This window comes from Neovison vison, chromosome 12, assembly GCF_020171115.1.
Source record: "Neovison vison isolate M4711 chromosome 12, ASM_NN_V1, whole genome shotgun sequence".
NCBI classification, from domain to species: domain Eukaryota; kingdom Metazoa; phylum Chordata; class Mammalia; order Carnivora; family Mustelidae; genus Neogale; species Neogale vison.
This window is the reverse complement of record NC_058102.1, coordinates 25,514,016-25,526,435: the sequence shown is the minus strand read 5'-3', so window position 1 is coordinate 25,526,435 and position 12,420 is coordinate 25,514,016. Positions and strand designations below refer to the sequence as shown.

At 39.3% G+C, this 12,420-nt stretch overlaps 1 protein-coding gene across 4 annotated transcripts in view; it reads right to left on the bottom strand.

The window, feature by feature from the left end:
* The window catches only part of FGD6 (FYVE, RhoGEF and PH domain containing 6), a 115,044-nt gene that overhangs the window by 71,259 nt on the left and 31,365 nt on the right, over nt 1–12,420 (bottom strand). For 3 of the 4 annotated variants that reach the window (XM_044228814.1, XM_044228816.1, XM_044228817.1), the window contains exon 3: nt 7,412–7,562. In XM_044228814.1, coding sequence (XP_044084749.1) covers nt 7,412–7,562 — 151 coding nt within the window. The remainder of the gene's footprint in view (nt 1–7,411; nt 7,563–12,420) is intronic. The other variant, XM_044228815.1, reaches the window with a different exon arrangement.

Sequence of the window (12,420 nt, the reverse complement as noted above, 5' to 3'; positions counted from 1 at the left end):
CTTTTATGATATGATATGAGATATGATCCCTCTATCCCTTCACTGTGAAGACTCTGAATCAAGAAAGGATGCTGTGTGTTGTCAAACGCTTTTCCTGCATCTATTGAGAAGATCATATGGTTCTTGTCCTTTCTTTTATTAATGTAATATATCCCATTGATTGATTTGAAGATATTGAACCACCTTTGTAGCCTAGGAATAAATCCCACTTGGTTGTGGTGAATAATCCTTTTAATGTACTACTGGATCCTATTGGTTAGTATCTTGGTGAGAATTTTTACATCCATGTTCAACAGGGATATTGTTCTGTAAGTCCCCTTTTTGGAGGGGTCTTTGTCTGGTTATGGGATCAAGATAATGTTCGCCTCATAAAATGAGTTTGAAGTTTACCTTCTATCTCTATTTTTTATTTTTATTTTTTTAAAGACTTTATTTATTTATTTGACAGGGAGAGACACAGAGAGAGAGGGAACACAAGCAGGGGAGTGGGAGAGGGAAAAGCAGGCTTCCCCCTCAGCAGGGAGCCCGATGTGGGCCTTGATCCCAGGACCCTGGGATCATGACCTGAGTGGAAGGGAGCCGCTTAGAGACTGAGCCACCCAGGTGCCCTATCTCTGTTTTTAAAAACAGTTTAAGAATAGGTATTAGTCCTTCTTTAAATGTTTGGTAGAACTCCCACGGGGAGCCATCCAGCCCTGGGCTCTAGTTGGGAGATTTTTTTTTTTATTATGGCTTCAGTTCCATTGCTGGTTATGGGTCTATTCAGATTTTCTATTTCTTCCTGCTTCAGTTTTGGTAGTTTATACATCTCTAGGAATGCATCCAATTCTTCCAGATTGGCATATAGTTTCTCATAATATGTTCTTAAAATTGTTCATATTTCTTCAGTGTTGGTTGGGATCTCTCCTCTTTCATTCATGATTTTATTTGGGTTCTTTCTCTTTTCTTTTTTTTTTTTTAATTTTTTTAAAAAATATTTTATTTATTTATCTGACAGAGAGAGATCACAGGTAAGCAGAGAGGCTGGCAGAGTGAGAGAGAGAGAGAGAGAGAGAGAGAAGCAGGCTCCCTGCTGAGCAGAGAGCCCGATGTGGGACTTGATCCCAGGACCCTGAGATCATGACCTGAGCCGAAGACAGAGGCTTAACCCACTGAGCCACCCAGGCACCCTCTCTTTTCTTTTTGATAAGTCTAGCCAAGAGTTTATCAATCCTATTAGTTCTTTCAGAGAACCAGCTCCCAGTTTCGTTGATCTTTTCTACTGTTGTTCTGGTTTCTATTTCGTTGGGATCTCTTTAATCTTTATTATTTCTCTTTTCCTGTGTGGTTTAGGCTTTATTTGCTATTCTTTCTCCAACTCCTTTAGGTGTAAGGTTAGCTTGTGTATTTGAGACCTTTCTTGTTTATTGAGAAAGGCTTGGATTGCTATATACATCCTTCTGAGGACTGCCTTTGCTGCATCCCAAAGATTTTGAACTGTTTTCATTTTCATGAAAATGTTTCCATGAATTTTTTTTGAAGATTTTATTTATTTATTTGAGAGAGAGAGAGCCTGTGCACAAGTGGAGGGGAGGGGCAGAGGGAGAAGCAGATTTCCTGTTGAGCAGGGAGACTGACGCAGGGCTCAATCCCAGGCCCCTGAGATCATGACCTGAACCAAAGGCAGACATTCAACCAACTGAGTCACCCAAGGGCCCCAAAGTTTCCCTGAATTTTTAAAATTCTTCTTTAATTTTCTGGTTGACCAATTCATTCTCTAGTACAATGCTATTTAGCCTCCATGTGAGTTCTTTACAATTTTCCTCTTGTGATTAAGTTCCCAAGCATTGTGGTCTGAAAGTATGCAGGTAATGATCCCAATCTTTAGGTACTGGTTGAGACCTGATTTGTGACCCAGAATGTGATCTGTTCTGGAGAATATTTCATGTTCCCTCGAGAAGAGTGTATTCTGTTGCTTTAGGATGAAATGTTCTGTATATATCTGTGAAGTCCATCTGGTCCAGTGTGTCATTTAAAGCCCTTATTTCCTTGTTGATCATCTGCTTAGATAATCTGTCCATTGCAGTGAGGGGGTTGTTAAAGTCCACTACTATTATTGTATTACTGTAAACGTGTTTCTTTAATTTTGTTATTAATAGTTAGTTTATTTAATTGGCCGCTCCTATGTTAGGGGCATATTTAAAATTGTTAGATCTTCTTGTTGGACAGATCCTTTAATTATGATACAGGGTTCTTCCTCATCTCTTATTACAGTCTTTGGTTTAAAATCTAATTTGTCTGGGGCACCTGGGTGGCTCAGTGGGTTAAAGCCTCTGCCTTTGGCTCAGGTTGTGATCTCAGGGTCCTGGGATTGAGCCCTGCATTGGGCTCTCTGCTCAATGTCTGCTTCCCCCTGTGCTTCTCAGAGCCTGCTTGCCCCCACCCCCACCCACTGCCCCACCTGCCTCTCTGCCTACTTGTGATTTCTGTCAAATAAATAAAATCTAATTTGTCTGGTATAAGGATTGCCGCTCCAGCTTTCTTTTGATGTCCATTAGCATGATGAATGGTTTCCCACCTCCTCACTTTCTATCTGGAAGTGTCTTTGGGTCTAAAATGAGTCTCCTGGGATGCCTGGGTGGCTCAGTGGGTTAAAGCCTCTGCCTTCGGCTCAGGTCATGGTCCCAGGGTCCTGGGATCGAGCCCCGCATGGGACTCTCTGCTCAGCAGGGAGCCTGCTTCCTCCTCTCTCTCTCTGCCTGCCTCTCTGCCTACTTGTGATCTCTGTCAAATAAATAAATAAAACCTTTAAAAGAAAATAAATAAATAAAATAAAATAAAATGAGTCTCCTGCAGACAGCATATTGATGGCAGAATTTTAACCAATCTGATACCCTGTGTCTTTTGATTGGGGCAGTTAGCCCATTTACATTCAGGGTAACTATTCAAAGATATGAATTTAGTATCATTCTTTTGCCTCTCAAGAGTATCTAAATGATACTCTAAAGTATCATTCTTTTGTCTCTAAAGTTTAGAGGCTTTTGCCTCTAAAGCCTATAAAGCTGTCACTGTATATTGTCTCTGTTCCTTTATGGTCTATGTTACTTTTTGGCTCTCTCTTTGCTTACAGGACCCCTTTGAATATTTCTTGTAGGGATGGTTTGATTATCACAAAGTCTTTTAGTTTCTGTTTGTCCTGGAAGCTTTTTAATCACTCCTTCTATTTTGAATGACATCCTAGCTGGATAAAGTATCCTTCGCTGTATAGTTTTCTCATTTAGCACCCTTAACCCATTTTTAAAAATTGGGTTACTTCTTTATTATGATTGACTTGTAAGAATTCCTTATATATTCAGGATATAAGTCCTTCATTACAGATGTTTGCCAATATTTTCTCCTCCTCTGTGGGTTATCCTTTCATTTTCTTGATGGTACTATATGCAACACAAAAGTTTTTAATTTTGATAATGTCCAATTTGGCTATTTTCCCCTCCCATCACTTATACTTTTCTTGTTGCATCAATGCAGCCTCTGACTGCCCAGAGCCATAAAGAGTTATTCTTTTATTTTGTTCTAAGGGCTTTATAGTTTCAGCTCCTACATTTAAGTCTATCATCCATTTGAGTTAATTTTTGTGTAAGAGCAAAGTAAGACATCTACTTTATTCTTTGGCACATGGATGTTCAATAGCTCCAGCACAATTTATTAACCCCTTGATTTCTTTAACTACATATTTTGACTTTTTGTATTACATACATTTTTTTGTTGTTACTTGTAATCTATTGTGAAATGAGATTGGTGTAAATAAAGTAATCAACTTAAAATAATTTTTTGATCAAGGTCAAATACCTAGTAAGTGTCAGAGACAGGACTGAAGCACAGGTCTTAGGATGTCAAATCTCTTATTTTTGTGAGAAAACAGTATTACCTTTCATGTAAACATGTTTCCGATTTATTCATCAAAGATAAGAAAAGGTAAGTTTCAAATTATATTTTGATAAACAAGGAATGATTAGAGTTACTTAAGATTTTGCTTGCTTCTTTTTAAATATGCCAATAATAACAGCTAAAATCTGTTGAGCAATTTGTGTCAGAACTGTTTTAAACAGTATATAACCTTAATCATCACAACAATCTTAGAAAATAAAAAAAGTGTCAAAAAAAAAAAAAGGAAAAAGAAAAACAAGTGTCTACCCTACTCCCTCGTCTTTTTACAGGTGGGGAAGCTAAGGCACAAAGATGTTAAATAAATTGCTCAAGATCACAGAGTTGATAAATGATAAGCACCCAGGCAATCCAGCCTCAAAGACTGTTGTTGTTGTTCTTCCTCTTCTTTTTTTAAAAAAGGATTTATTTATTTGAGAAAGAGAGAGAGGAAAACAGTGAGCAAGCACAAGTGGGGTAGAGGCGCAGAGGGAGAGGAATAGGCAGACTCCCCACTGAGCAGGGAGCCCAATATGGGCTCAATCCCAAGACCCTGAAATCATGACGCGATCCGAAGACAGATGAACCACCCAGGCACCTGAAGACCACGCTGTTCTTAACCACTTTGAAAGCAAATTACTTAGGAGAAAAGCATTCACCAGGCTACGCTTAAATGGATCAGTAACCATCTAGAAAGGGAGCCTTAGCTCTTTTAATTATTGCCACAGCTGTCTCAGGTGACCAGAGAGTAAGTTTGTCAGGAGGGCCAACAGCTCTAAAAGAGGGAAATTATTAATACATTAGAATCACATATAAAAATATTAAATGTCAATGGTTAATTGAAGAAATCATCTCATTTTAAAAACGGAAAAATAGGAGTGTCTGGGTGGCTCAGTCAGTTAAGCATCTGCCTTGGGCTCAAGTCATGATCCTAGGGTCCTGGGGTTGAGCCCACTGTCAGGTTCCCTGCTCGGTAGGGATCCTGCTTCCCCCTCTCCTTCTGCCCCTCCCCCTGCTTTCTCTCTCTCTCAAAAAAGTAAGTAAAATCTTTAAAACAAAACAAATAAACAAACAAAAACCAGAAAACAGAGGCGTCTGGGTGGCTCTATCGGTTAAGCATTTTCCTTTGGCTCAAGTCATGATCCTGGAGTCCTGGGATGAAGCCCCAGATCAGGCTCCCTGCTCAGTGGGGAGTCTGCTTCTCCCTGTGCTCCTCCACCCTGCTCATGTCTGCTCTCTCACTCACTCTTTCGCAAACAAATATTTTAAAATAAAATAAAAACAGAAAAATATTAAGAGACATACTGCAGTGGGTGGCACAACTAAAGACAAAAACCAATAACATAAAAACCAGAAGGGAGGGGCGCCTGGGTGGCTCAGTGGGTTAAGCCTCTGCCTTCGGCTCAGGTCATGATCTCAGGGTCCTGGGATGGAGCCCCACATCGGGCTCTCTGCTCAGCAGGTGGCCTGCTTCCTCTTCCCCCTCTGCCTGCCTCTCTGCCTCCTTGTGATCCGTCTGTCAAATAAATAAATAAATAAAATCTTAAAAAATCTTAAAAAATAAAACAAAAAACAAAAGGAAAGGAAAGGCCGGTATAAACACAGAGGAAGGAACTCTGGAAGTCTCCAATGACCACAAAACGAATAAGTCAACCAGGCAGTGTTGTGACAGGATGTGTTGAGAAGATGCATAACACAAAAGGGTAGAGAGAAATCGTTCCTTTATACAGTATGTCAGTGAGACTCCTAATAGAAAGTGGACATCTCTTTTGGTGCCATACTTCAAGAAGGGGAGAAATCAGAAAGGGTTTGAACAAGAGAAATGAACAGACCCAAACAACAGGAAGCAGTACTTGTTGGAAAAAGAACTTGTAGCTAAGACAGTGAAGATTGATTTAATTATGGCCCTTGGAGAGGAAGACCACTGGAAGCCTCTTCCCCAAATCCTACAGGCTTTGGCTCTTTCTAGGCAAATATTCCTCAGTCAAATATCACTTTCTTTGAGGCTTTATACTAAGTAGACTTCTTAGTTTCTAGCACATTGCTCTTTTTATCCCTTCATAGCACATAATAATCTGAAGTTCTCACTATTCTAGTGAATATATGGCCCCTCTTGTCCCATTAGGATGTAAGCTGTTTGAGAGCAAAATCCTTGAACACTGCTTTATGTCTAGTACATACTTTTTATGCCTGGTATATATCTGGGAAATAGTATTTTACAAATATTTGTACCATCTATATATGTGATCTTCAGCAACAAGGAAAGTAAAATTTCAAATCAGAGATAGCACATAGCAGTAAAACACCAGAGGAATTACTTAATAGTCGAAGTAAAGACCCACACACTGCTGAAGTATATGCTGGGCCTTTAAGAACAGTCACTCATCTGGCTTAGGTACTTTACACACTCAGAGACCTTAAGGCTAAATAATTTCTAGTGGTTACTTCCAACTCTATGATTCAATACTTTACAGCATAAAGTCTTACAAGAAATAAACAAATAATCACTGAGTCTTTACCATGTACCAAACAGTGTTCTAAGGCTTTACACAAACCAAATCATTTAGTCCTCATACTTCTGCAATAAATCCTTTTCTTTATAAAATGGGGGCTCTTTAGCTTAAAGATATTAAATAATTTCCCTGCAGTTACTCAACCAACTTGTATGTGGTGGAGCTATATTTAAAACTAGACAATTACACAACTTACACCATTCATTTAAAGTTGAAATAAAAAAAAAATAAAGTTGAAATAAACTTTAAAAAGCTAAAATATATTAAACAGAAAACAACTGCTTGGTAAGTTATGGCATAGAAGTTAGGTGAAACATGGATTTTCTCCTCTCTGGTTTCATAGGCTTGCTATGAGGAACCTTTCAAATTCTGTCTTGCTGTAATGTTTCAACACATCGTGGGGTTATTCATAATATACTATTTTTACCTTTGTAATGATGCCTTTATTCAAAAAATATATATTCATAGTGAACCATTCTTGTCAAACTAAAGAAACAATATAATGAACCTCCATGTCCTGACATATCTTAAATAATTATCAACATGTGGCCAATCTTGTTTCATGTATACTGAAAATACAAGTACCAAATACTTCAAAGGAAATCCTGATGTTTTTAATCGCAGCCTTTTTCTATCTCTAAAAAGATTTCATTAAGTCTGAAATGCATCTAATTCCCTTCTTTCAAGTAGAATTGCTAGCAATAGAAGGAACAATCCTTAGAGAGGATTTCCATTATCAAAAGGAAAACCAAAGGACAGTGCCAAAAATAAATTTCTCAAAATTACTAAACTTTAAGTGATGTGCATTTAGAAATGTGATAATACCTTAGGTACTACATTATAGCAGAAACTAATTTTAAATTAGATAATATTTTATAAGTTTGAAGAAAAAAAATAACTAGGGATTTTGTGCCTATCATGCTGATAAATATTATTTCTAAATACTATGAGACCAACAAACACAGAAGTAGAAACAATTAAATAGTAACATATACCTGTTTGTCTCCCAGATCAGGGTCCCCTTTACTAGAGTCAGAGCTGACATCGTCTTCGTCAGAACTATTGATGTCTTCTTCCTCATCCGAAGGAAGTTCACCAAGACCAAGATCAAGATCGTTGTGTCCCTCCTGGGATGCTCCAGAACTGCTTCAGTAGAGAATATCGCCTTAGTCACATTTAATAACAAGGAATACTCTCCAAAACCCACATAAGATCAACCGTCTTATTCCTATGATGTAAGCTAGGTATACCTAAGGGATGTGAACACCAGGATGGAAATAGCCAGACCAACCAAACTTCCCCTTCTCCTTTGCTATCTCAGCTGTCAAAAACCCAACTTCATTTTCACAGCTGCCCTAATCCTATGCTTCTCTATCTTCTTCCTTGAAAAGATCAGATCTCTAGTCCTATGAACCAAGAAGCCTCGGAAGGATGTAACCTATGTTACCACAAACTGGCACTCACTAGCTACGCAGGAACATTCGAAGAGGTGGTGTTGCCCTGGGTCTGTTTTACTTTTTTTTGAAAGCAACTAACAAATCTGCCAGAATTGGGAGGTAATGAATGATGCATGGGCTACTGTGAACATGTGCCCAGCCTCCTTGATTACCCCCAGTTCCTTTTATAAAAGTAACCACATCATAAGACAAGGGAAGGGATGAGGATGTTAAAAATTCTTGGGCTCTGATCCAGACCTGCTGAATCAGAAACTCTAGGGGTGCAGGGCCCCTAGGGGATACATGTTGGAAGTCTGAAAATGACTGTACTAGGCCATTTACCACCTCCGCCTCTCCAGCCTGGCGTCATCAACATTTTCCACTTTGTACTGAGACAAATCTCTTCAATCTAAGAGCCATTGTTGCAATCCAGTCTTGGGGGCGGGGGGGATTTCCATAGCAGAGTTCCCCAGGAAGACGGGAGAAATAATTCTAACTTTGGTTGTAAAGACTCGGGAACAAATTATCTGTAGCAACTGTTTTCCTGTCTGCAGTTTACAAGAATACATGCAGAACATTAGAGTCAGTAAAAGAATCAGAGAAAATCGTCAGGAGGAAACACTGAGAATAAAGAGACAGTTGCACTTCACCCTGGCAGGTCTCTTTATGGGTCAAGGCCAGGTCACTCAACTGCCATGGCTTCTACATGTTATGAAAATTCCTAACAGGAATCTTAAAAGCTAAAGATGAATTCTCTGCCAGTTCCTGATTACACATTGTAGGATACAGACAGCCTCAGATGCCATTCCTGGAACTCAACTGTTAGAGAAACCAGTTGGATGAAGGCAGAATGCCAAAAGGAACACCTCCCTCTGCCAAAGACAGGGGTTCCTTACTATTCAGGAGCTGGAGGGCCTTAGGGAATCATATCACAGCCTCAAGTAGGTGGGTGCGCACCTGATCATAGCTCCATGACATGGAGGAGACTCACACCCTAGGGTGGAGTTGGGGGTGGAGAGCGGAAGCTTCCCAGTCAGATCATCGGCAAAACTCACTGCCTCTGGGTGCAGGGACAGGAGTCCAACTCATTTGGGTAATTAGTTGGTTTAAATTAGCTGGAGTAGGGCGCCTGGGTGGCTCAGTGGTTTAAGCCGCTGCCTTCCGCTCGGGTCATGATCTCAGGGTCCTGGGATCGAGTCCCGCATCGGGCTCTCTGCTCAGCAGGGAGCCTGCTTCCCTCTCTCTCTCTCTCTCTCTCTGCCTGCCTCTCCGTCTACTTGTGATTTCTCTCTGTCAAATAAATAAATAAAATCTTTTAAAAAAAAATTAGCTGGAGTAAATAAAGTTAACAGGATAGAGAGACTATAGGATACATCCATTTAAGTAAAGCAAAACCTACCTCAACTTGTTTTTATCATTAATTCTTTGACTCTTTACATCCTCTAAAACCCTGTTACTCAAAACATGTTCAATCTATGAGTAGCTTCAGTATCACCAGAAGCTTTTTAGAAATACAGAACTTTAGGCCTCACCCTGAGGCACTGAATCACAATCCGGTTGTAACAAAAGCCCAGTAATCTGTTTTTTTTCAAATCAGTGCACTCTTTTAGACTCAACAATATAAAAATTTTGGATAATCAGTAACAGCTTGTAGCACCTGTGAGGAAATTAGGTTTATTCTGTCTGAAGAGAGAGCTGAGAGGTGTTTCTTGGTTCAACATCTGGAAAGCCATTATTGATGAGATAATAAGTAGCTAGTTGCCAAACCATTAGGTATATAAATACTTACAAAAGTTAACGTTTCAGAACAAGAAAAAAAAAAAAAAGCTTTAAATATTAAAAGGATATGGATCAAAACATAACCGCCACAAAATATTGGGAGGGTTTTTTTTTTAAGACTTTATTTATTTATTTGTCAGAGAGAAAGAAAGAGCACAAGCAGGAGCGTGGAAGGCAGAGGGAGAAGCAGGCTCCCCACTGTGCAAGGAGCCTGAGGAGAGACTCAGTCCCAGGACTCTGGGATAATAACTTGAGCAGAAGGCAGACGCTTAACAGACTGAGTCACCTAGTTGTCCCATGTTGGGCGAGTTTAGTTCTGAAAATTGCTTTCCTACAGAAAACCTTCCCAGCTTATCTCACATTAGCTTACCTGTCTTCTGAATCCCACACCATCTCCTTCCAATGTACCTGTTGATAAATTTGTTTCCCTAGCTAAAACGTAAACTCCTAAGAACAAGTAAAGGGTCTTTTTTAGTTGAATACCCTGTTAAGTTGATACTTAACAGGCCCTCAGTAAATTTTTACTGAATAAACAAAATTTATATTGGAAAGCAAAGGGTGTTAAATTTCAGAAGTTCAGATGGTATTTATGGCAGTAGTGATCACAAAGAAAGGTTTGGAGGGGTAACACTGAGATAGTGTGTGGTTTAAAGAAAGGCCAACCTAGGCATTATAATCAGTGGTGTGGAAATGGATATCTGTATTCAGAAAACAAAAAACATTTTGGCTGTAGTAGAGGTCTCCTATACATAATTAATGGAAAAAAAGAGCTTGGAGAGGATGTCAGTTGCCAACCTGCCAAAGGACATAAATAATAGATGAGTCCATACTCATCTTGCAAGCCTTTAACAAGAAGACTCAAATCTTCCAGTAGACCTCAAAGATTCCCTTAATAGAACTCCAAGTCGAATGTCATTACCATACTTCTCTCTTGATAGTGCCAAAGAGGCGGAGAATAACACCTCTTCCATCAATCCAGCCTAGTAGGCACAGCCTCTGCCCCACTCCCCTGACCCAACAAGGGAAAAGGACAGCCCTGCTAATTAGCATCAGTGAGATCCTCTTGATGATCTCAAAAGATTCAACTGAAGTGAAAGGTGCTCCCCATACATCTGGATGGTAAACAGGAGAGACCATTTACGATTTCTGAAGCTTAGAAGGGAGGAAAGTGAGCAAAGTAAGGTTTTAGGAAGACTAATCCTATAACCCAATGCTAGTGAACTAACTGGGGGCTGAATGGAGGCAGGCACAAAGGCAGAAGTGGATGGGGATCTAAGAAGTAATTTCAACAGTGCAGAAATGAGGTTGGCTACATGAGGAATTAAGAGGAAGGGTTGGATATAAGAGGTTAAAAAAAAATCATCAGGGTAAAGAGGTGGGGAAAAACCTGTCTTCTTTCAAGATTTCATGAACAGTCATCAGCAAAATAAGGGGGATATTAATTGAAATAGAAATATCTTAACAAGGGATATGATTTTAAGGAAAGATAATGGGTTCAGGAGCAAAATCAGGAAAGATGGCATTTAGTAACCACATTTATATGTTCAGCTCTATGTGATCCAACAGAGAAAAATTGTTAATCTCTTTTCTCATGTAATCCTTAACAACTTTCAAATCTATAGATCTCTGATAATGAAATATGGATTCCTTACTGATGCTAGTCATGTTGGGGGCTCCTGTATTCTTTACATTTCCTTCCCCCTGTCTGGAAGATAATGTCCTAGCACTGTAGGCTTTCTGGGTTAAAGGAACAGGACATAGTGTTTCCTCTATACTTTCCTGCCTGCTGATTTCATAACTTGATAATCGAAGTAAAAGGAAAGTAAGCTGCAGCCACAACCAGGACAGAGTCAGGACTGGGCTCTACCTCCCCAGGCCATCCTTTCCAAGGATGATTTGTTTCTGAATGGAGTAAGGACAGAGAAAATAATGCCAGAAGTAAATGCCCACAGGTTAGACAGCTGTTCTTCAGTTCCACAGTCAAGCATCAACACATTTAGACTGATTATTTCACTTTTTAAAAAATCAATTATTTTTTATGTTTTTGCGATAAGGACAGTATTCCCTCCACTGGAAGTACATCAAATTTCTCTTTCATGTTAAGATGTTACATGAAGGAGGATTCCTTTTTTAGAAGAAATCTAAGAAGAAATTTAAATTAGTAATTAAAAATACTTATTTAATCCATCTCCCCTAAGAGTCTTCAGGAAAGTGAAATCTGTACAGCACTGAGCCAGACATCACCACCAAAACATTCTTGTGAGCCTCCAGTAAACTGAAAATTCCAGCAAAGGGAGGGGAAGGAGGACAAGGATAGCAGAGGAAGGAAAAGGAGAAGTAGAGCTAACTGAAAAACACTTTGAAAGCACAGAATCCTGTCCCCTGTTGTTGATGAATCCAGTTACCTTTTTCCTCTCGTCTGCCATTTTATTCTGAGCCCCTTAAACAATGAATGTTCCATGTAATTCCTTCCAAACTTGGAAGAAAAAAGTTTATTCCAATATCCTCAGCTTCAAAGTTTCTTTCTCCTTTTCAAGTCACAACATGTAAATCTGAACACTTCTGTGATCTTTTCTCTTCCTCTTCCTTTTTACTCCTGGACCAAACTGAACAGAACCTGCTAGTCCGCAGGATGTTGTTATAATTCTTTTACAAATGGTGTCTCATTATGACTTGGTGATTATGCATTTCCTTTGGCTGCTTTCATATTTATTGCAGAATGAATGGGAAAAACTACTGGTAAGCACTTAAGGATGAATATTACATAGAAAAATAAGAAAAAAAAAAGC